We start from the raw sequence: 26447 nt of genomic DNA on the forward strand, positions 1-26447 counted from the left end.
TTAAAAAATAATGTTTAACATATTTTAATAGGTATAATCTGTTTGATTTAAGTTTAAATTTCTGTTTATTGAGGCCTACTATTATAACATGTTATTATAATCATTATTAAGCAGTTATTACCTGAGTCTCCTCTCCGCCATGTTGGAGAAGGCGGAGTCTGGTGTTCAGCGTAAGGTGCACATCCCCCCCTTTTTTGGTTAAATTCAGATCCAGGTCGCATAAAACCAACAGGAGTTTCCACATTCCCAGACAGGATCGAGGGCCAACCCCGGGATTCCAGCGTCATGTTTTTTATCTGAACTAATTCGCTCCCGCGACCTTCCAGCTTCATCGTCACTGGATAGGTAGAACAACTGATAAATCAAAACACGGCTGCTCTCGTGTTCAGCTGAAACTCTCAGGAATGTCTGAACCAGCGTCTGCCAAGATCCGCAGAGCAGACCGAGCTCGAGCCCGGGGCTGGAGCTGCTGATGAAGACCAACGTAAAACTCTTCCTGTGCGTAGATATAGAATACTGCGAAGAATGGAAACCATTGTTCCACAGGCTTATGGGAAAACTGTATGGTCATCAATCAGTCTATACATGTATACAGGTGCATCTAAAAAAAATAGAATATCATTGAAAAGTAATTTTTTTCAGTAATTCATTATTCAATATATATTATATAAATGTATTACACACAGAGTGATCTATTTTACGCGTTTATTTATTTTAATTTTGAAATCAATCAGTATCTCAGAAAATTAGAATATTTTATAAGACCAATTGGTACCTTTGGCAGTGTCCTGCTGGAAAATGAAATCCTCATCTTCATAAAAACCTCCAAACCATCACTGATTGGTGGAAACTTCACACTAGACCCCAAGCAGCTTGGACTGTGTGTCTCTCCACTCTTCCTCCAGACTCTGATCCCTGGAAAATCTTACAGCACATCATGCTTCCCTCTGCTGAAAACTTTTATGGAGATGAGGATTTCATTTTCCGGCAGGACTTGGCACACTGCCCACACTGCGAAAAGTACCAATTGGTCTTATATTATATTATAATTTTCTAAAACACAGATTTTTGGGTTTTCATTGGCTGTAAGCCATAATCATCAACATAAAAAAAAAATACACACTTAAAATAGATCACTCTGTAATGTTTAATACATCTACAGGGGTTGGACAATGAAACTGAAACACCTGGTTTTAGACCACAATAATTTATGGTGGTGATGGACAGTTCTGGTGGAAACAGGAGAGTTGAGGTGCACATTGAATTCTGCCGTGATTTGAGCAGCCGTGGTTTTATGTTTTTTGGATACAATCCGGGTTAGCACCCGAACATCTCTTTCAGACAGCTTCCTCTTACAGAGTCCACAGTTAATCCTGTTGGATGTGGTTGGTCCTTCTTGTAGGTATGCTGACATTACCCTGGATACCGTGGCTCTTGATACATCACAAAGACTTGCTGTCTTGGTCACAGATGTGCCAGCAAGACGTGCACCAACAATTTGTCCTCTTTTGAACTCTGGTATGTCACTCATAATGTTGTGTGTATTGCAATATTTTGAGCCAAACTGTGCTCTTACCCTGCTAATTGAACCTTCACACTCTGATCTTACTGGTGCAATGTGCAATTAATGAAGATTGGCCACCAGGCTGCTCCAATTTAGCCATGAAAACCTCCCATACTAAAATGACAGGTGTTTCAGTTTCATTGTCCAACCCCTGTATATAATATAGTAGAGTAGAGTAATAGAGTTTCACATTTTGAACTGAATTACTGAAATAAAGTAACTTTTCAATGATATTTTGTAAGATCGATGGGACGCTCTGAGTGGTTCTGCTGGTGGAAACTACAGTATATGCTATATATCTCAGCACTGGGTCCTTATGGGATACTGTTTCCAAGAATGTCCAGAAACGACAGTTTTCACAGTATAAGACATGCTGTTTAGGAAATGTAGAATAGTGTATTTTTATCCTAAAATGTTTATTTAAACATTCCTTTTAGACTAAGCCTGGACTATAACAGATATTTAATGCTGAATTGTTATCGTCACTGCAGTCTAGTCTGAAACCAGGCTTAATCTGTGTGTAGGAAACAACAGGAAAATCACAATAATTAAAATAAAATAAAAGTTCTGTTGAAAATAATATTGGAGATTTAGTCACTGAAGATATTCACAGTACACTCTAAGAAAAGTAAGTACAGATTTGTACTTAAAAGAGTACAAAGCTTGTCGCTGGGGCTGTACCTTATATTGAGGTACAAAAAAGTACCTTTCAGTGAAAGTCCTTTTTTGTACCCATGGTTTTTGTGGCAGTAAAGATCATAAAGATTATAAACGTTATCATCAACTAAATATGGCTCAAAAACTTGATGATACAAAATTGTCTGGCTTTCAAATAAAAAATGTGCTATTTAAATATATATTGTTCATTAGTACAGTGATGCAGAATACTGAATGTACCCTTTGGCTGGTTAAATGGTACAAATCTGTACTTATTGCTGTTAGAAATGACTTTGTACTTCAGAGGGAACAAATCTGACCCCGTAAAGACCAATATTGTACCTTTGAGGGTACAATTATAAAGAGTGTACCTTCGAGTACAAAAAAGTACTCATATCGTACCTCTGTTTTTTAGAGTGTACACAGAAAAATATCAGGCATATTCTGCCAAACGGGTGCCATTTCTGTCCACAGGAAATTACATGTATAAATGTGCACACAAAATAACTTTAAAACACCTTTTATTATTGTAAAAAAGCATAGTGTCTTGTATACTGACCTAATTGCAAAAGTAAGATATGCAATTAAAACATTAATAAAACATATTTTTTCATACTAAATCCATAATATTTAAAATAAGTTAAAATACACATTTCAGTTGTGTCCCTGGTTTTTCACTCAGTCCTGTTACCGTAACACATTACCCCATCTGAAACATCTGGAACATTCAGGAAGTGACATCAGCTGGTTCTTCTGAAGATCATGGGAAGATCCAAATTAAGTTCCCTCATTTGTTTTTCAGTGTATTCGATCTTATTGCAACGATGACTGATTAGGTCAATCTCAAAACTCTGTCATATTACCTAAATTCATTCTTAGATCTTAATTGTTTGCTTAGTTACTGAGGGACACAAAGAGGGCGGAGCCGTCGCTGGAGAGCAGAGGTGAGCTCAGATCAGTGGCTCGGGAGAAACACTGCGACCCATTCAGCATCCTCGACATTACCCTAACATCCTCAGTCTCCCTCAGTTCCTGGAAAAGAGAGAGAGAGGATAAAAGAAGGTGCTACTATGAAGAAGACTTTTAGTTTAATGTAATTCAATATACTTCTAAAATGCTTAATTCAAAATATACTTTTGTATATTTTTAGCAAAGTGTGTTAAAAACAACTGTTACAGTAGTTTACTTAAAGTACAATATATCATGTAACTTTTTAGAAAGTAAATTAAATTACTATTACAAATTTAAAAAATTTAAAGGAAATTTGCTACACTGTAAAAACTGTAGTACAGTATATTAAAATATATTCTTATACCCAATAATGTATACTAGAAGTGTATAGAGGAACAATAAATATATTTTTAACATTTATTCTTAAATTAAAGTAAATTCCTAATATACCTGATGTATAATAATAGTGATACAGTTGTAATACGCATTAAATGCACTATAATTTACTGTAAGCATATTTAAAGTATGGGGTTACATGCATGAAGTAGTTAAAAGGTTTAAATGTTACTTAAGTATATTTAAAATAGTTCCATTTTAGTACAGTTAAGTGCACTTAGCATAATTTAAGTAAGACTTTTGTACTATTTTTATACAATTAAAGTATAATAAGTACAAAAACAGTTGTTCCATTTTAGCACTCTTTAAATATACTGATTAATAATAATAATGTGGCTACAAGAAAACACTTTAGTGCACTATAGTATAATAATGCTTAGTATATTTTAATCTATTTTTTTTTCACTAGGTATTGGACATTTGGTGCATGCATAGTATTCTAAATGTTGTTTAAAGTTTTTAAACTAACTCAGAGTTGTACTGGCCAGTAACACACTAAACATGATGTCTTATAGATGGGCAGATCATGTCTATATTGCGTCCATTGGTCCAATACCAATTCTGCACTTCTACACGCCGTGCAAACTAGGTCCGCTATTTGGACGTCTAACTATGACCGTAATTGGACGTCAGTATGCAGTTAAACATTTGAACGTCAGAGCAGGTAACATTATTAAAGAATATATTTATTATTTTTATATTAATTTATCAACCTTGTTGTTATCAATATAATTGATCAATATGAATATATATTGTTTATTACTAAGCATAGTTTATTACTAATTACATTATATTTTGTATCTATTTAATTAATTAATGAATTTTGGTATTATTTATGTTTTTGTTTTTTTTGGAAATGCAATCTGTGTGGAACATTTTTAGGTTGATTTCAAGCAGACAGCGCCACTCTGATTTGCTGAGACCGCAGGTCATTATAACCCAAACTCCACTCTGATCCAGGCACCACATATTTGCATATTGGGTGTGGCCTCTACCTTACTTACCATCTTTGTGTTGTCTGTTGTATATATCATATATGTTGTATATATATTATATATATATATATATATATATATATATATATATATATATATATGCCTAAATTTCTTTCAGGAGAAATACAGTATCTATCTATCTATCTATCTATCTATCTATCTATCTATCTATCTATCTATCTATCTATCTATCTATCTATCTATCTATCTATCTATCTATCTATCAGATAAGGGCTAATTCTATCCCCAATTATGTCGTTGCAGACATCTTTTCTATGTAATTAGCCCTTATCTGAAGGTCTGGGGGACGTCAATACTGAACGTGAGGAAGACTTCGGAAAAAAGACGTCATCTGGCGTCACAGTCTGCACCTTCAGGAGACCAAAATTGGACGTGCAAAAATTACCTAGAAAAGATGTCGTTTCAACGTCTCTTTGTTTAGTGGGAAGTTGAGAATGAAAAGTTTAAGTTGGATTTTTAGAACTAAACATCTAACAGTACCAAATCTTCCTCACAGCAAAGTTACAACATCTTGTGTAAAGCCTTCTCAGAAGAGATCATTCTGATTAAATAAACCAAGCCTTCTCAGGGCAAATAAAGTCTAATAGTCTTTTCATACGCTTGTTGTTTTTTAATCTACGCCTCTTTTAAAGGATTTAATCCTCACTCTGGCAACCCAGGCCCAAGCCCATCTTGTGCAACCTGGTTGCCATAACAATGTCTCCCCCCACGATCAGGCGGTTCAGTAGCCGATGTTGGCAGCCGGCGACGCCTACTCGCTCTTTCACACGTGCTCTCGTGCTCGGCCTGGTGCTCCTTCATTTTTCACCGGATCTCTGGCCCTGAGCGTCGGCCCCGGGCTTAGCCCGATTTAAGGTGGCACACGCGTGTGTATGTAACCCCCATCACCCCAAAACCGCTGAGATGAGTCTGACATGGCAACAAACGCACAACAAACAGACAGACCAGAATCATCACCATCACTAATGCCATCTACATATGCACCTGTTATGGTACTTAACTCTAGAGAACTCTACTGCTGGTTCTCAGCACAACACTGTGGTATATCTACAGTTTACGCTAATTATTCAAAATTATACATTATTATTAATTAATAAGCTTGCATATTAATATACATATTAATAACCAACACTCTGGGCCCTATTTTAGCGATCAACCAGTCAGTTGCGCTTCGTTATTTAGTTATTTAGGGGCGTGTCCTGTGTCTTTGGTATTGTGAGGGCACAAAAAAATACACCTTACTCGCAATTATTACTAATTCTCTTTATTATTCGTGGGTGTGTTTTGGGCGTAACGTGAAATAAACCAATCAGTGTGCCCGCTGTCATTCCCTTTAAGACGTAGGTGTGCTCTGACTTTTGCGCATTGGTATCTTAAGAGACTGCCCTTTGTGCGTCTCAGCAGAGGATACTGACCTGCGCGTTCACACTGTGAAGATACGCCAGCAGCTCATTTAAGGGAACAGTATTATTCAATATTTCAACACACGTGCAAGACGTAAAAATAGACTGTTAATGGGGTATAAGATAGCAACAAGCATTGTGACATGCCTTTGCGCAGAGTGTACCATAGGGCCCTCTGCCTGTTTAAATACCACAATCAACAAGGAATCTGCGCATGACATGCACTTGCATTGCCAAGATAGCAATGCACATCTGACTGTTGACTGTTGTCAGGGTTTAAATCAGTCAGTGACGCACCTGTGTTTTCCGTAGCCAAGATATCTATACTTACTTCATTTGCAGACCATCATGGCGCTCAGATTTAATATATTCACAAGCACCTTCACTATTTAAACGACACAGATGGAAGGTGTGAAAATAGTAAAAAGTAAAAAGACGCTCACCACTATTTTCACGGCGTGAAAGGGGGTGCACTCGTTGCCGAAGCGGTAGAGCTTATTTCTATCTATGTCTCCAAACACCTGCCGCTTCTCCAGCCTTGCAGCTGTCTTCCTCTGCAGCTTCACGCTCTCATGCTCCACCAGCACACACTGAAAAACGAGTTAATACTATAACACAAATGCTCTATAAGCTTTACACTAATAGAAATAAGTGAAAGACATGCAGAAGTTTGATCTGACCTTGTTGAGATGATCTGGTGAGGGTGAGATTAAGCAGCTGAGAGATTCTGCTCGGCTCTTCCTGTCTGGAGATTGAAGGAGCAGGTGGTGGTCTTCAGGGATTGGAGGAGACTCTACAATTAAGAGTAACATTAGTAAACTGTGGACTATACAAATTGGCCTATATAATTACAGTTCTCACTGACAGCAGGTTTAACACCATTTATTTGAACAATATTTTAATGTTTTTACAATGTTTTTTATAACTGTCAGGTAGGAGCAGGAAGGAGATGTGGAAAGCAGATGCACTTATGGGTGATTTATTAATAAACAATAACAAATAAACAAAAAAAACTAAAAAACACAAAGTAACAGTACAACCAAGGACGAGGAACACAGGAACAAGGAGAACTATTTATACACACAGACAAGGACAGGAAACCAGAAACACCTGGGACAGAGTAACCGGGTAACAAATAACATATCATATTAGTATATTAGTATGATGATATAAAAAGAAAAATTATAAAAATATAAAATTTGCATCATTAGAACAACAAGTGCAATTTTTTGCTGTTAATCGCAGAATATTGTCATGATTAATTGGATTTATTTTTTTTATCGATTGACACCACTATGGGGAGAGTAATCCAGCTCAGAGTTACCTATTTGCAGATCATAGCTGGCATGAAATCATACATTGCAACAAAGAAAGCTGGTACCTTGCTCTTACTGCATATACTGTGTAAAATACAAATCAATAACAAAGGGATGTTATCCCTGGCATCCCTGATTACACAGTTATATAAATAAATGGTAAATAATAGCAGGAGCAACTTTTTGTCAGGAGCCTTTTGGTAAATTATTTAACTTAAATGCTAAGTCACACTTTGTAACTTACTCTAACTGAAGTATACAGTATTTCAGTTGCTGCAGGTAAGTAGATTTACTTATGAAGCTAATGGAGCACCATATTAACCAATTATTTCAGGAAACCCTTCTGGTTCCTAGAATCATTTATTTGTATAATGGGCATGACCCCCCCCCCCCCCCCCACTCACTAACCACCACCACCATGCTTAACAGTTGGAAAAATGTTTTTTTTTTTTTTGATGGAATGGCTCATCTTTACCACAATGCCTTATACCTAAGTATTTCTGGTCACTGTGACTAAACTTCACAGTCTTTGACACATCTGACCATAAAAGGTTCTTCCAGGCCTTCTCTTTATTCATGTGCAATGATGGTATAAAATGTCAAGTGAATCCAGCCCATATAAATGTAAATTATCAAGCGACAACATAATATATTGTATAATCATTATGTAAGGCTTAACAGTGTCTGTCTAACCTGGAGTTCTGAGAGTGTACTGCTCTTCAGGAAAAAAAATCTGAGCATTCAAACACTCTGACCTTGTCCCAGTGAGTATCTAAACACCCACTCGTACCGCAGACTGCACCCGGCACGGTGTAGAAGTTCCACTAATCGCTTGTTTTGGCGTGACAGGGGATCAGGGCAGACTGGGAGTGGGAGCTTGTCTCTACATTCAGCCTCTTTTATCCCAACCACATCCACTCAACCCTAAAACTACTGAGTTGACTAAGTATATATTTAGTAGAAATACAGTATTGTGCAAAAGTTTTAGGCACCTGTGGGAATTTTAGTAAAGAAAACGATTCTTATCTGTGAAGTAAGTGATTATTATCTCAGTAAAACACATTACAGCATTACAATAAATACTGGCAACAGCAATTTTACAAAAAGCAGAGCAGCTTTTACAGCCCTATTTACCTTAAAACATCTCCTAATCTCTCCTTCTAATCTGAGTTTAATAGGGTTATTTCTAGTTCTCATCATATTAATCAACACCTGGTTTGGTAAATTACTGGTAAATGTGGTAAATCAGGTGAGCTGCTGACGGAACTGAACATAATAATATACACATGCTGGCTGAGGAGCATCCAGGAGAAATCTGGAATCTCTACACTTTGTTCTTCAGCTCGGCTCACAGGATATAATATACTTATAATTAAAAATGAGAATTTCTTTGTACGTTTTACTGTATGTATGTTAATTTGCATCTGTTCAAATCATATGTGGTGTTTTTTTTCAGGTAAAAACACTCATATTTCTGAGATAAATGGATGTGTAATAGTGTAATTTGCTTTGGTGCCAAAAACATTTGCACAGTATTGTACACTTTACACCTCAGTGGGCTTTTGGAGAGAAAGTCATTTAATAGAAATAAACTCATTGTGATTCTGTTCTTTTACTTTTAATTTTAATGTATTGATTCTTTTACTAACGGAACCTAATATTATCCAGTGGAAATGTACTTTATTACCAGTAATGCTTAAAATCTGTTTTTAAACAAATATTTTAATAAATACAATTTGTAAAATAATTTAGTTATTCTTGAAACCAATCCCTGCTGTAGGCACCTCCAGGAACTCCTTCAAGATGCTGAGAAAACTATTCCAGGTGTCTCTCCCTCATTAAGACACTGAGATTAAAATACCAAAAGTCTGCAGCTCTGTCCTCAAAGATAAATGTGCTGCTTAGAAGAATCTAAACATGTTTTTTTTTACTGAATAATTCCACGTGTTCCTGTATAGCTTTGATATAGTCTTCAATATTAAATTTACAATGCAAAAAAAATAATAAAAAGAAAGAAAACACATTGAATGAGAAGAGGTGTCTCCAAACTTGTGACTGTTACTTTTTTCTTTGATAAACTGAACTGAAAGATGTGCTGCTGGGTCTGAATCTGTTCAGTCTGACCTGTTTGGTGACAGTTGCCCTCGCTGGGGCATCTCGCTCCTCTACCCACGTCTCCTGAGTTCTGACCCCAGTCAGTGAGATAAGGCGGGCCTTTGATGTTCTCTACTTGGTTGAGTTCACTGGTTTCTGTCTCTTCCTCTGTGGATGAACTGGTGAGCTTTCTGCAAACAAATAATCACATGCTGATGAATGATTAACCAAAGCACACACAGACTGCTTGCTCTTTTGAAGATGTTCTTCATGCATTATCATGTCATGACATGTCATAGTGTAATGTCATAACCTCAACACAAAGTTAAATATTATCTCATGGAAAACACAGTGTACCACAAATACATCTCCAGCATTTGCTGAAACACAAAAAGCGTTTGGACACCTGATCCTCCAGTGTATCTCCTAAAATCAGTAACCATGCGGACCAAGCTGGCATATACTCTAAATACACTCACCTACACAAAACAAAGCAACTTGCTCTTATAGCCTACAACACTGAGACCAGACAGTTATTACTATTTTATAACACATAAAGTATATATAAATCCCAAGAGAAGCAGCAGCAGCAGGCTGTGGGGAATGACTACACACTGATGGTGAGTGAGAGATGAGAGGACACGCCCAATATGCAAATAACGTGACCAACATCAGGTGAAAACCCCTGCAGAATTGCTCCTTAGACCACATTCAACTAAAGAGTCAAACTGAGCATGTGCAGTAGCTCAGAGTAGTTGGCTTGGCCTTGACTAGGGTTCAACTACAGTTTGTAAATTTTGCCAACACAGATTATTTATTTATTTATTTAGACCTAAAAAGTTGACTTAAATTATGTCTCAATAGAAGAACCACTTCTGCAAAGAATTATTTGTGGTATCTTTATTTTAACGACTACAATATGTAAAAATATGATTTTTAAAATTTGTTTTCCATGATATGCTGTAGGCTTTTACGTACAAGTCCTCCTACGCTAAGCCAACCTGATGCTAAGACGGCGATTATAGAACCTCTGTCTTGGCAGATGGTCGACTCTCCTCAGCAGTCATTCCACAACCTCTGAAGACCCCTGGAGGACGTCCAAAGAAAACAATATGGTGCAGGAGAACAGCTGATTGGCTGATTCCTCATTCGCTTGCGCAACCGAACGCTTCTCCCATCTGGTTTAGCTTAGCTGTGGTGATGTCTGACCATCGACAACATTCATTCCTCCCATTTATTCCTTTATTTGTTAGAGCCTCTCAGCGTGATGCGCCAAACCAGAGCTGCCAGCTGAGGAGAGCGATCACATATCCCTTAAAGCCCCTTCACTGCTGCAGCCCAGATCCTAACTGTGATAACTGTCCTGAGGGCACTTCCACAGCAAGTATGTATATCAGTAAGCCATAACATTAAAACCACCTGCCTAATATTGTAGAAGTCCTCTTCGAGGAGCCTTAAAGGAATGGTTTCTTTCCTTAAAGCAGTTTTGGTAGGTACTGACCACTCCATACCAAGAGCACCCAACATCCCAACAAGACCTGCCTGATGTTCTGAGCCAATCGTCCAGCCATCACAGTTTATCAATTTCTCTTAGGCTACCTGACCAAAAAAAGTTACTGTCTCACATAGGCCTGTCACGATAATTACATTATCGACTTATCGCACATTAAATAGACATGACCTCAATAATACTTGATAATTGTGATATCGTATATTGTGTTTATTTGTATGTTTGTTCACATATACTATAACTGAACATTATTTTATCCAAATTTAAATATTTTTAGTTAAAACACACATTCAAATATTTACATAATCTCAAAGAATTATTTAGTAAATAGACCAAGTCTCACTAAAAAGTATACTAAAAAGAATGTATCACATGCCATCCATGTGTTGAGACAGTGTAATATGTGTGTTTTGACAAAAAATAAATACACTTTAAGAATTATAATATATTATATATCATAAATTATTTGAGTAATATTGTATAAACTAATTGTAATTAGGTAATATTGTATGCAGAAACTAAGTAAAGTTTACTAAAAGAAAGGATTGATTCAGCAAAAATAAATTAAGTAAAGTTTACTAAAAGAAAGGATTGATTCAGTAAAAATAAATTAAGTAAAATTTACTAAAATAAAGGATTCATTCAGTAAAAATAAATTAAGTAAAATTTACTAAAATAAAGGATTCATTCAGCAAAAATAAATTAAGTAAAGTTTACTAAAAGAAAGGATTGATTCAGTAAAAATAAATCAAGTAAAATTTACTAAAAGAAAGAATTGACCGATGTTCAGTCCCCTTATTTTCTCTATTTAACATTTAAGTCTTGAAAAACCGAGTTAAAGTTACTTAAATTTATCTGAAATTAAATTTACCTAAAAAAAAGCAAATGCAGAAAGTTGCGAAACGTATTTAAGTAAATTTTACTCATCAATTTTTTCAGTGATTTTTTTAAACTAATTTGTGATTTTTCAAAAATAGATAGTAATGTTTACCTTAATTAATTCAATTACTTTAAAGTAACCAAATGGCACAATTCTGCAGGAATTCAGGTAACAGACATTCAGGTAACATAACAGCGTTCAGTGAAGTCAGTGATCTTTAACAGTAAGTTTAATACAACAAAGAGTTTAAGAAAACAAATAGGGGAGGATGTTTGAAGGGAGTGACTACACATAGATGGTGAGTGAGGGCGAGAAGGCGCACCCACAGTATGCAAATAGATGGTACCAGGAGGCTATGGGAAAGGTGTAAGCTTTACTCATCAAAGCTTTATCACTTCCCAAACAAAAAAAGTAGAATAAAAAATGCATTCATGTGTTTTTTTTAATCTACCTGTTGGCTCGGTATGTGTGTGAATCATTCAGATCCCACAACAGTTCCTGTCCAAAAGAGCCCACACAAACTCCACAACTGGTCCAAAGACAGGCGTTAAGGTCCACTGACACACTGACCAGAAACAGGTCTTTGCCGTGCTCCAGAACCTCCATGCTCACTACCGCCTCCTCATGGGCTCTCCAAGTGTGCACTAGTGGAGGCTGCTCACTGACAACCTGAAAAAAAAAGCAGTAGCAGCACAAACATTAAAAATTAAATTAATCAGAAGACTAGTGCTGCTACTGTACACACAACCTCAGGTGTTCCAGAGACCGACCTCATCTCCATCATACAGGCCATACTGGGAGATGTTCCAGACCTGGATGGATCCTGTAGTGTCTCCAGTAATCAACAAACTGTTGTCATGGTTTGTACGTAAAGCATTTACGCGTTCATCTTCTCTTTGAGGAACATAGAACTTTGCTGCGAAGAAAGAGAAGGAGAGAAGATACAGAATCAGGTCCGAATAATTTCACCTGGTTCCACTGTTTTGTAAAAGCTCTACAAGCCTTTTCTACACTCTCCTGATGTTGTGGTGGGGGGGTGGATAAGGGTCTCCAACCATGAATCATTATTTTAAGTAAGAGTTATTGCTTGTTTGGCATTCTTTCATTCCCTATCTTGTTCTAAATAGGGGTTAATTGTGGCGTAATTACTCCACCCCTAAAAGAGAGCAAAGTTCATAAAGTTATTAAATAAATTATTAAGTGAACAATAAAAATAATAACTGTATATATAAATGTATAAAACATTTAAGAATAAGAGTGTGAAGGTGTGGTTATCTCCAATCACACCCTTCACTCAGATAGCTAGTCGTTTCCTAATTCATCTGCACTGGTCCCAGAACAGCAGTGATGCTTCTCTGCCACTCAGGGTCACGTTATGCAAAACCAAATAGACACTTTTACTAAGTTTGACTTCTCATTACTCCAAAATGAAACTTATATCCTTAATAGCATGTAAAAAGTTCTCCGATGATTTAATGGTGTCTTTTGATAACAGTTTGATTTGACTTTAAAATCTGGTTTATGCAAAACCAAGTATACTTTCTATCTTATTTGACTTCCCATTACTCCAAAATGCTACAGTAATATCACTTGATACTTATATGATTATGACCATATTTCCTTCTTCCCCTCCTTTACTTCTCTATCCCTTTATTTCCCTTTGACCTCCTTTAAGCCCTATCTAAAAATGGGTTATCTTAATTCCTATTACTTTTGTACTTCATTATTGTAAGTCGCTTTGGACAAAAGCGTCTGCCAAATGTAATGTAATGTAATGTAATGATTAATAGTAGGGAAAGGATTCTATAAGAATTTAAGGGTGTCATTTGATAACAGTTTGATTTGCTGGTTTTATAGGACTTCAAAATCTGGTTTATGAAAAAAACAAATAAACATTTTTCCAGTGGTTGACCTCTCATTACTTCAAAATGCTGCAGTAATATCGATTGATAGTTATGTAATTAATATTATACAAAGGGTTCTTAAAGAATTTAATGGTGTCATTTAATAACAGTGTGATTTGCTGGTTTTATGGGACTTCAAAATCTGGTTTATACCAAACCGAATAGACATTTTTCCTAAGTTTGACCTACTATTACCGCAAATTGCTACAGTAAAATCACTTAATACTTATGTCATTAATATTATAGAAAGACTTCTTCAAGAATTGAATGGTGTCATTTGAAAACAATTTGATTTGCTGTTTTAATAGGACTCCAAAATCTGGTTTATGCCAAACTAAATGGACAAGTTTGACCTCTCATTACTCCAAAATGCTAAATTAATATCACTCGATATTCATACCACTAATATTATAGAATGGGTTCTTCCAGGACTTAATGGTATCATTTGATAACAGTTTGATTTGCTGGTTTTATAGGACATCAAAATCTGGTTTATGCAAAACTGAATAGACACTTTTACTTTACTTTAAGTTTGACTTTCCATTACACCAAAATGCTACAGTAAAATAACTTACAACAAAGATGATATCTTTATAATATATTGTTGTGATATGATAACCCTTTCTAGCATCATAAGCCTCATCTGATCGACTGCATTCATTGCAAACAAGAACACAGAGCTGAATTTTGGCCAAACCGCTGTTTTATGGGATCCGTTCCCTTCATGTGATAAAAATATATCATCACACAGTATCCGCTGCAGCACACTGACGCTGTGCAGCGTGAACGCCCACTCAGTTAGAGCGTGTTTATGGCAGACGCAGGGGGTCATTTGGCAATACAGTGAGCTGTATAATGAGTGTGTGTAGGCCTGTATTGTGACACTCAGCACTGATGCAGATCTTGAGGCAGCAGCTGTGGGAAGGACTGCAGTACACTGGCTGTGGGGATGAGGCGTGGAACGCTGAGAAGAACAGCTATTATCTTACTTTGTAATTGTGGTGTTTGACTGTCTGTCACTTGCACTCACTTATTATAGTGTCTGAGTGCTTGTGCCTGTGTGTAATATAGTGTGTGTGTGTGTGTGTGTGTGTGTGTGTGTGTGTGTGTGTGTGTGTGTGTGTGTGTGTGTGTGTGTGTGTGTTTACCGTGGTTGTGTGTGGGCCCACAGATGCTCCACCAACATATGTATCCAGCCTGAGAGCTGAGCAGAAGAGCTCTGTTTCGCCACTGTTGGTCCTCAACTCGCTTCTGAAGGAATAGCAGCCTGTCGATGGGAGGATACACCCTTGACACACACACACACACACAAACACACGCATGTATAGTTATCTCTCCAAAAGTTTATAACTTAGGGAAATTAAATTCCCTGAAAATGTAAAAAAAAAAAAAAGTATCTGAATCAGTTTCTCTGATTTTGCTATTTATAGGTTTATGTTTGAGTAAAATGAACACTGATGTTTTATTCTATAAACAAACAACATTTCTCACAAATTCCAAATAAAAATAAAGTCATTTAGAGCATTTCTTTGCAGAAAATGAGACATTAATGAAATAACAAAAAGATGCAGAGCTTTCAGACCTCAAATAATGCAAAGAAAACAAGTTCATATTCATTAAGTTTTAAGAGTTCAGAAATCAATATTTGGTGGAGTAACCCTGGTTTTTAAACACAGTTTTCATGCATCTTGGCATCATGTTCTCCTCCACCAGTCTTACACACTGCTTTTGGATAACTTTATGCTGCTTTACTCCTGGTGCAAAAAATCAAGCAGTTCAGTTTGGTTTGGTGGCTTGTGATCATCCATCTTCCTCTTGATTATATTTTAGAGGTTTTAAATTCTTAAAATATTTTTTACTTCTTCAGCATTGTATAAGTGCTGCTACTAGATCAGACCAAGTGAACTAACCTCCCAGGCAGTGGGCGTTGAAGTCGAGCGACAGGCCTCTGTGTGTCCAGCGTCCAGACGATGATCTCTCCATCGTAACTTCCTGTGGCCAACAGCCGCTTCCCAGCACAGTGATCTGCTGCCAGGATGTCCTCACTGTGTAACCGGCCTGACTTCCACGACACATCTGCCTTCACGTACATGTCCTACACAGCAAAGGTCAAGAGATAAATTAACTCCCACAGAGATGATGCTAAAAACAGTTAAAAGTCTATTAAAAAAAGAGTAGTAGCTTGTTTTATAGTTTTAAATACTGGATATAATGGCCTTGCTTCTCATTTGCCAGTCTCCTAGAACACTGTGGACTTCACTTTCATTACATAAAATGAAAGTAAATACACAAGGAAATTCTAAATGTTGTTCTAAATGCATTGAGTGAATTCTATAGTTGTTTATTCTATACTTGAGTAACATTATACCAAAGAAGTAAAATAAGTAGGCAGAGTAAAATTAAATCTCTGTAGAGTTGGGCAGTAAAAATAATTTATTTTGGGTTAAGACTAAGATATCAAATTCCGTCTAATAACTCCAGCATTAAACTCCTAGATATTATTGGGGTAGGTACTCCTATAATTAAAAAAATTGCTTTGTTACTCCTATTTCATTTCAGCTTGTTTTCATTCTGGCTTCTCATCATTCAATAAAACCCCTATCCAGATAAATATCTTCATTTCTCTCAACATTAACATTTTAATAGAACATTAGGGGGTGGGTAGTGCACTATAGGACCCTGTGGATCGGCCTACGTTTTTGTTCTTAATGGCTTTATTTTCCCACCTTACATTACTTTTATAGTTATACTTTAATTAGTTTAAAAATCTGATTTTTTTACACTTTTACTTAAAGAGTAAAAAGCTTGAGTTGATACTAAAACTTCTACAGAAGTATTTTTAAACCTAGTATCTATACTTCTACCTACAGAGTAGTGAATGTTAATATATTTGACTGATGGTCTTGAGGAGGCAACAGAGCAACTAAGAAGCTCTAATATGTACAAAGGGTTTAATAAAGTGTAGGATTTAATTCCTCTATATTTGTAATGATGTGTTTGTTCAGAGTAAACTGTAAAAAAGAGGTTTTGTTACACAGTGTTTTTACAGACATTAAAGGCAGGTTATACTGATATTGACCCGTACAGTGTATGAGACAGTAACAGGCTGTACTGCTGCTGTGTTTGAGACACAGTAAGCTCTTGTTATGGCTGTTAGAGGACGGGTTCTGCTGCCTCAGCTCCTGTGCGACGTCAGATCAGTCATGAAGACTGCCTTTTCTGTCAGGCACGTCTCTGAGTACAACCGCAGAAACCCCAGAGCTGAGCACGGGCTACAAAAGGTCTTACCTAAAAGCCCGGGGCTGCTGTTTATCCTGGCTCAGGCTCTTAAGGTGGCGCTGAAGGAGATGTGTGTGCTCTGTGTGATTGACTGTAGGCTACTGTACTGCATGTGAGAACTGCCCTCACGTGTGAACCGCCGATGCTGTACCGAGCAACCAGCCGACTCCAGCCCACGGCCAGCAGCTGGTCGTCATGGAGACAGATAACCCCTGTGACCTCTGCGTCCGACACGGCCTCCAGTTTGTGGAGCGGACGACCGTTCTGCAAGCTCCACACCTACAGCACACACACACACACACACACACACACACACACACACAGCAGAACAAGTTCTCCAGTGTTCCTCGAGATTTAGATGCAGATTTTATCATCACTTTATCATCTTTATCTCTCTAATTTCACTGCTATTAATCAGGTTTAGAATACTTAATAATAGCTGTAACTTTCCCAATTTCCCAAGTAAAAAAAAAGTAGATTAAAGTATACTAAACATTATTATTTAATAGTGCACAAAAGTGTTCTTGTAGCCACATTATTATTAATCAGTATATTTGAAGTGTGCTAAAGTGGAACAACTTTTTTTTTTTTACTTATTATACTTTAATTGTATAAAAAAATAGTACAAAATTCAACTTAACTATACTAAAACGGAACTATTTTAAATAGAATTAAGTAACATTTAAACATTTAAATTACTTTATGTATGTAGCCCCATATTTTAAATATGCTTACAGTAAAATGACAGGATTATTAGGAATGTATTAATAATTGATGTTAAATATATTTATATTAGTGTAGCACACTTCTAGTATACTTCGTTGGGTATAAAAATATATTTTAATATACTGTACTACATTTTTTAGTGTGAATGTAGTAAAAAATGTAGTAAATTAATTTACCTTCTAAAAAGTTACATGATACGTTGTACTTTAAGTTAACTATTGTAACAGTGGTTTTTAACACACTTTGCTAAAAATGTACAAAAACGTGTTTTGAAAAAAATATTTTAGAAGTATATTGAATTACATAAAATTTAAAGTGTACTTCATAGAATATATACAGGGGTTGGACAATGAAACTGAAACACCTGTTTTTAGACCACAATAATTTATTGTGGTGATGGACAGTTCTGGTGGAAACAGGAGAGTTCAGGTGCACATTGAATTCCTCTTACAGCGTCCACAGTTAATCCTGTTGGATGTGGTTGGTACTTCTTGGTGGTATGCTGACATTACCCTGGATACCGTGGCTCTTGATGCATCACAAAGACTTGCTGTCTTGGTCACAGATGCTCCAGCAAGACGTGCACCAACAATTTGTCCTCTTTTGAACTCTGGTATGTCACCCATAATGTTGTGTGCATTGCATTATTTTGAGTAAAACTGTGCTCTTACCCTGCTAATTGAACCTTCACACTCTGCTCTTACTGGTGCAATGTGCAATTAATGAAGATTGGCCACCGGGCTGCTCCAATTTAGCCATGAAACCTCCCACACTACAATGACAGGTGTTTCAGTTTCATTGTCCAACCCCTGTATTTTTTTAAATACACTATATTGCACTGTTTAAAAAGTATGATCAAAGTTTAGGCCTGGAGTCTGAATTCGGTGATTTGGATGAAGAAATGAATACTTTTGGCAATATAGTGAGTGTTATGTACAAGCAGAGTTGTGAATAATTTAATTCAATATATGGTCTTTTTAAATTTATATTAGACATTTTTATGTAATTTGTCATTTTTATCGAGTAATCCCTACTCCACATTGTTTTCAGTGTTAATGGTGTCAGCGGGAATTCTGGGTGTTCACCTTGATGGTGCCGTTGGAAGCTGCAGTGATGAGCCGGCGCTGGCTGGGGTCTGCTGTCATGGCTGTGATCTCCTCCTGACCGTGTGCGTTATTCAGCTCCATGCACTTTCTGCCTGTGTTCACGTCCCACACCACCACAGAGGATTTAGCACAAGCTGTCACTACCTGTTCACACACACACACACACACACACACACACACACAACCATTTACAATAGCCACTATTAATTAGTTTGATTACATAGCAGTTTAAACTTTGCTAAATTGAAATGTAGAGTAGATGAGGGGGTGCAAAATGATACTTTCTGCCTTTTTTATCTACAATATTTATCTATAAAGTTTTTTATAATACACTCTCAGAAAACACAGCTGTGAACAGGTGTGAACTTTTACCTATAGGGATAAATGTGTACCCTGGCTGTTTGTACCTTAAAGAGCTACTAAACTCTAAACCATATTTTTATTTTTTGACATTAATATCTGAAATGCGTTCCTTTGAAGTAATGAAGTAAACTTTACAGTCCTGATTACATTTTTAGAAACCTTTCCTAACCTTTAATAAACACTTTTACTGTGGTAATGTTTGCCTCTGTAGCGCCCTCTCAGGTTTAACTGTGCTATAGGTGAGAATGATGTGTTTGTTTACTTTGGTACGCAGACACATCATTACAATATACAGATCCATCAATCAGTAATAATACCGCCTCCCTGCTCACCGCTATCAGAGGCACACTGCTGCTGCTGCAGCACAACCAATCAGCTCTCACTCCTGCCCTGCCTCTAAACCCATACATCACCCAGTGCTCCTCCCAAAATACCCCTCCCATTTACTCCTACCAAATACACTATAAAAAATTGGTGCAACAAAAAAGTAATGTAACCTTTTACAGTTTTACAGTTGTTTTTTTTGTTGTCAACTTCAATCCAACAAAGTATTTTGAGTACGATGAATTTGTCTTTCAAACATAGTAAAGCAATATTTTAAATAGCATGAACTTGAATTTAATTAATTAAATCTATTGAAATCATTTTGACAAACTTTTAAGCACATTAAAATCCTTTTAAAGCTTTGTATCAACACGTGTACAAAACAGTGCCATGCAAGGTCAAACATGCACCTTTTATGTAAATAGATCACTGATGGGGTCAATACTGTATTTGTTTTGTAGTTGTCTGAACATTGTTGTGAGACAAATTTGTTTTCATTCAGTCCCACAAAATAGAGAACACTGGTGAGGTCTGGTGAGGTTACTTATGTTGGATGAACTGTTTGTATCTTTTGGATTTGGATGAAGCGCAATTTCTCCACAGGGGCTTTATTCCCATCATGCTTAGCACTGGAAACAGTGAGCACACTCTCTTGTTCACTGCTAGAGCTGCAGTCTAAACGTCAGATGCTTAACCCCTAGAACACTAACGTTAAAATTAATAACACCATCACTAAGCGTTGGGTTTACACTGGGTTTACAACATACAACATCACATTAAATAAAAAAGGTACCATGGATGACCTATAAAAAAACAGACAAATTATTGAAAAAAACATTAATGACATCAATAAGGATCACCCTGAAGCTCCCCAAAGTCCCATACAGCTCAGACATCAGCAACACAATGAAAATAACATGAAAAAAATGTGTAGGTGTAAATCACCCGGCGTTAGCGTTCTAGGGTTAAGGAAATAAAGCTGTACCTGTTTGAGTTTGGGGATGTACAGTGTGCAGGAGAAGGTTGAGGGTCTGCAGTTGGAGGTTGGATTCTGCAGTCTCAGCAGAGACAGATATTCCCTGCAGCTGATCAGCAGTGCAGGAGCTGCAGCCAGGCTGAGCAGCAGTGGGAAGCTGCCCTGCTCCGGGAAACATGCAGGCTGAATGTTGGGGAACCTCAGAGACAGGGTCTTCACACACTGCTGAGAACAGATGTCCCACATCTTCAGGACCTGGAGGGAGAGACGCCAGAGGCCAAAGGTCATCAAACTCTGGAGGACAGATACTGAACTGTACTGTACTGTGAGTCGCCCCCAAACCCACCTTTTAAATAAGGCAAGGCAAGGCAAGGCAAGTTTATTTATATAGCACCTTTCATACACAGCGGTCATTCAAAGTGCTTTACAAATTAGAAAATACACAGAGAAGTCATATAAAAAATAATAATAAAAAAACATGTAAAAGAATAACAGTAAAAATGGAAAATAAAAACTAAAATAAGAGTCAAGAAGTAAAATTAAAAACATGTAAAAGAACAACAAGGAATTGGAAATAAAATTAAAATAAGAAAAAAACATAATATAAAAGTGCCGTTACAGAATAAAAGTGGGCGGAGCTGCAGTGTTTTAAACTGAGCTGAAAGCCTGATCAAACATGTAGGTTTTCAGTCTGGATTTAAACATGTTTAGTGTTGGAGCTCTTCTAATGCTCTCTGTTAACTGGTTCCATTTAAGAGCAGCGTAGTAGCTAAACGCTGCCTCTCCATGTTTAGTTTTTACTTTAGGCAGCTCTAACTGACCAGTTCCTGATGATCTGAGAGTTCTGCTCTGCTCATACTGCTGGAGCACATCAGATAAATATGCTGGTCCTGCACCATTAACACATTTATAGACCAGTAACAGTACCTTAAAGTCTATTCTGTAACATACTGGTATCCAGTGCAGGGATTTAAGGATGGGGGTGATGTGCTCCCTTCTTTTACTCCTAGTCAAAACTCTGGCTGCTGCATTCTGAATCAGCTGAAGCTGTTTGATGGTCTTTTTTGGGAGTCCAGTTAGGAGTCCATTACAGTAATCAATCCTACTAGAAATAAAGGCGTGGATGAGTTTCTCCAGATCTGCTTTAGACAGAAAATCTCTGATCTTATTTATGTTCTTGAGGTGATAAAATGCTGATTTGGTGACGGCTTTGACGTGACTGTTAAAAGTGAGATCAGAGTCCATTTGTACACCAAGATTACGCACTAGTTCTTTAGATTTTAGACTTTTTGAATCCAGATAGGCAGCTAGTCTGTGCCTCTCATTACTATTCCCAAATAAAATAATCTCTGTTTTATCTTTATTTAACTGCAGAAAGTTCTGTCCCATCCATTTATTTATCTGCTCAAGGCATTTACACAGTGAGTCAATGGGACTGAAATTGTTTGGGCAGAGGGCCATGTAGATCTGAGTGTCATCTGCATAGCTGTGGTAAGATATCCCATAGTCACGCATGATTTCACCCAGAGGAATCATATATAAATTAAATAAGAGTGGCCCAAGAATTGAACCCTGGGGTACACCACAGGTCACTGGCACAGTCTCAGAAACATTATTTTCCATTTCCACAAAGTATTTCCTTCCTTGAAGGTATGAACTGAACCATTTTAGGACAGTTCCAGAAATTCCAACCCGGTTCTCAAGTCTATCTATGAGAATGTTGTGGTCAATGGTGTCAAAAGCAGCACTGAGATCAAGCAGTAGTAGAATAGATATTTTTCCTGAGTCTGTGTTTAAGCGAATGTCATTGATAACCTTAATAAGCGCAGTCTCAGTACTATGATTGGGCCGGAAACCTGACTGAAATTGGTCTAGACAGTTATTTATGGACAGGAAGTGCATAACTTGCTTGAAGACAATTTTTTCAATTATTTTTCCAATGAATGGTAGATTAGAAATTGGTCTGTAATTGTTTAATAAGTTTGTATCTAAATTTTTCTTTTTTAAGAGAGGCTTCACAACGGCTGTTTTTAATGAATTTGGAAAATCACCCGACATGAGTGAGGTATTTACTATTTGAAGAATGTCTGCTGATATTGAGTAAAACACATTCTTTAAAAACTTGGTTGGTAATGTATCAAGACTGCAGGTGGATGATTTGAGGTGACTCACTGTATCAATTAAAACTTCTTCATTAATAGTGCTAAATTGGGACATGTTGACTATGATGCATGGTTTTGGAGAGCACGAGGGCTCGTTGGTGAATGTAGATGTACTGATGGCTTGTCTGATATTGTGGATTTTAGTATTAAAAAATTTAGCAAACTCATTACATCTCTCAGTTGAAACTAGCTCAGAGGTCATATATGTAGATGAGTTAGTTAGTCTGTCAACCACAGTGAAAAGAACTTTGCTATTGTTAATATTATTGTTAATAATGCTGGAGAAGTAGGTTTGTCTACATGTGCACATTATTTTATTGTAATCACGCAATCTATCTTTAAAAATTTCTTTGTGAATGTGAAGCTTGGTTTTAATAAGTCTGTTCCTATACTGTATGTAACATTTAATTATTGACAAACCATTCATATTCCCATCTCAGCCCAAGTCTGTCCTACTCTAAGTCAAAAGTTGCATTAATAAACTCTAAAAAACACTATAGTACTTTAATTTATTTTTACAGGGAAACGAGTAAAGTACTGTTTCAATAAAATACAGGGCATTGCTGTAAATACTGATAAATAAAATCAAGTAAATGCTGAAATAAAAATTTCTTCAGACCACCAATATTTTCATCACTTTTTCAAGAAAATAAAGACCTAGTCAGCAAGACTACACACTGATGGTATTATGCACAGATTAATATGTTTGTAAATTATAAACCAGTGAATTTTCCAAAATTTATTTCAGCAATTCAATTTAAAATGTAAAACTCATATATTATATAGATGTATTACACACAGAGTGATCTATTTTAAGTGTTTTTTATCGTTGAGGATTATGGTTTACAGCCAATGAAAACCTAAAAATCTGTGACTCAGGAAATTAGAATATTATATAATTGGTACTTTTGGCAGTGTGGGCAGTGTGCCAAGTCCTGCTGGAAAATGAAACCAGCATCTCCATAAAAGTTGTCAGTAGCAGAGAGAAGAATGAAGTGCTGTAAGATTTTGTGGGAAAACTAAACTACACTGACTTTAGACTTGATAATAAAACACAGTGGATCAACACCAGCAGATGTCAGACATGTCTCTCCAAACCATCACTGATCATCAGTATTTTTTACATTTCATTTGTAAATCAAGAGATCAGAGTCTGGAGGAAGAGTGGAGAGACACACAGTCCAAACTGCTTGAGGTCTAGTGTGAAGTTTTCACCAATCAGTGATGGTTTGGAGAGACATGTCATCTGCTGGTGTTGATCCACCGTGTTTTATCAAGTTTTTCCCAGAAAAGCACTTCATGTTTCCCTCTTATATAGTGTTTTAATCAAATTCCTGACATTGCTGTGAATAGAACATCCCCATATGAGAATGTTTTTAACTACAGTAATTAAATGCAAATAGTAATGCATGCTTGTGTTATTTTTGTTCAAAACTGATCATCACTTGTTCATAAAGATGTAATTTTAACGATAAAAAAGCACTCATAGGCACTGCCTAATGGCACAACCTAATGCTTTTATGTTGTATTTAAATATAGCTTAATTACAATTGAAATATACTTAAGTTGTCATGGGTTGTTCCAAAATACTACATTTAGAATGTATATATATGTATTTAAAAATATATTTTTAATATACTTAAATACACTTTTCTTTTACAAGGGATGACATAGATAAGATCATGTTTCAAACATTATTTAACCATAAATGATATCCCTGATCCCTGATAAATAATTCCAGGAGCCAATGAGAAACTTAATGTGGTAAAAAAAATGTTTTACGGGATTTTATTTTAAAGTGATGTAATTTTACTTACAGCATCTTTTGAATAGCTGAAGATCTTGTCCAGAGTTTGGTGGATAACCACGTCCACCACTGTAGTCCTGTGACCATGTAGCACAGCAGCAGGTCGAGAGGTAACGTAGCGGTTCCATATCCTGAGAGCCGGGTCCAGCCCTGCGGTCACCAGCAGACCCAGAGACCAGCTGATATCAAAACACAGGATTCCCTACAGAATAGATACAGATAAACTTCACATCAATAAAACCCTGTAAACATCTCTGAAACGTAAAGGCAGCTCAGGTCTAGCGCCTCTGCTGGCTGGTTGCAGTATGATGTGTAGTTCTGCTCATCTGCTAGGGGTGGGCAATATTATATTGTATACAAAAAGTAGTCTATTATTTACTGTGAAGCTTTAGGTGCATTTATTGTATAATTGTTTTAGTTTGCAGTTTATATGCATGCACTAAATATTCTGCAATATTTTTAACATTATGATTATGCTGTTATACTCTTACACTATATTCCTGAAATTAATTAATTATTTTTCTGTTTTCCTATATTGCCAAGTATATCGTTATCGCAAAAAATACACTGAAATATCGTGATATTATTTTAGATCAATATCGCCCACCCCTATCATCTGCTCATATTTTATCTCATAGTCCTTCTTTAAACTGTCTTCATATCTCCAGTGTTTGACTCCTACAGTTGATACTGATACTTTTTTTTTTTCCATATTTGGCTATACCATACGGTATACGGAGGATGGAGTTATACTTGGGAATTAAATGATTGACACACTTTAACAAATAGCACTTTTTTACAATAAAATAAAATATTACATAACTGCACAACAGTGAGCTGGAATTCACTACAGGAAGTTCACTACTAGCAGTGGATAATAGATTTGACTGTGTTACGGTTGAAGCCACTCTCTAACAGTCTAGTTTATTCTGCACAGCATGGCTGTTGGATCTAGAGCTTCTTTGAGAGTTTCAGGATTAATCCGTCTAGACACCACATTAAAGTGTTTTTACCACTTGTTATTTTGTTACCATATTACAAAATAGAAGTTTTAATACTCTCCTCTCACTGTATTCTTTATTAGAAACCAAACACACCCTTCTGGAAAGCCGCAACAACAAATTGAAAACACCACCACCCTTCTGAGTCATGTGTTCATATTTAGCCTCAAAGGCAGCGGCACAGTCTTTCTCCACAGCTAAAGGACGAGGCCAGGGTCTGGACTTTGATCCACGGGTGAAGCAATCTGTGAAATTGTGCAGTGGAAACTCTTGCAGATAAAATAAATACAAGAGTGTTTCAAACATGGTAGCATTGTGGGAGAGATGAGTTTCTAATGTAATAGAAGAAGGTAGCTGTTTCTGATGCCTTCAGATAACCCAAAAATTGTTATGGAAAAATCTCACCCTGGACTCCATCTCTTAAACAATATAGGCCAATTATCCAACCCATTTAATTGCTAAATAGCTGTACATCCCCCATCACTAGTGCTGCTACAACACAAAGAGGTTGAAGGCTAGCACACGCCTCCTCCGACACATGTGATGTCAGACTCTGCCTTTATTTAAACTGCTGCTGATACAGCATTACCAAGTAGCATCACAACGCTCTCGGAGGACTTTTTTTTTAATCTATGTTTAAAATGTATGTTTATACAACATGGGACTGTGCAATTATTTGATTAGATGAGTTGAAATATAAAAATGTAGTATAAAGCCCTATCCGGACATGATTAATAATAAAATATAAAAAATTAAAATATGTATTTCACACTTCTACTCAGTGATAAAACTCTTGCATCCGGACTGCAACTGTAAAAACAGGAGGACTAGTGAGTTTTTAGGCTTTCTCGGTCACATGACATCAGTAGTTCAGTAGCTCCTCCATTTCCACTCGCTGTTGTGTTTACATGGACCTCTGTGGAAACACACGTCCAAAGTGTGATTATGGTGCGCGGCAATGGACAAAAAGCTATTTTATCAAAAGTGAGGTGATGAAATTCAGAGATGTGAG

At 36.6% G+C, this 26447-nt stretch overlaps 1 protein-coding gene across 1 annotated transcript in view; it reads right to left on the reverse strand.

The window, feature by feature from the left end:
- Nucleotides 1-2725: 2725 nt before the first annotated feature.
- Nucleotides 2726-26447, reverse strand: part of LOC103044175 (WD repeat-containing protein on Y chromosome) — a 31480-nt gene continuing 7758 nt past the window's right edge. Inside the window, exons 9-20 of the mRNA XM_022669302.2 lie at nt 24445-24636; nt 20475-20720; nt 18782-18946; nt 17100-17249; nt 15602-15786; nt 14840-14979; nt 12558-12703; nt 12239-12456; nt 9428-9588; nt 6668-6780; nt 6431-6577; nt 2726-3253 (exon numbers count right to left, since the gene is read on the reverse strand). Coding sequence (XP_022525023.2) covers nt 3116-3253; nt 6431-6577; nt 6668-6780; nt 9428-9588; nt 12239-12456; nt 12558-12703; nt 14840-14979; nt 15602-15786; nt 17100-17249; nt 18782-18946; nt 20475-20720; nt 24445-24636 — 2001 coding nt within the window. The 3' untranslated portion in view covers nt 2726-3115. The remainder of the gene's footprint in view (nt 3254-6430; nt 6578-6667; nt 6781-9427; nt 9589-12238; nt 12457-12557; nt 12704-14839; nt 14980-15601; nt 15787-17099; nt 17250-18781; nt 18947-20474; nt 20721-24444; nt 24637-26447) is intronic.

The sequence above is a fragment of the Astyanax mexicanus genome, chromosome 15, assembly GCF_023375975.1.
Source record: "Astyanax mexicanus isolate ESR-SI-001 chromosome 15, AstMex3_surface, whole genome shotgun sequence".
NCBI lineage: Eukaryota > Metazoa > Chordata > Actinopteri > Characiformes > Acestrorhamphidae > Astyanax > Astyanax mexicanus.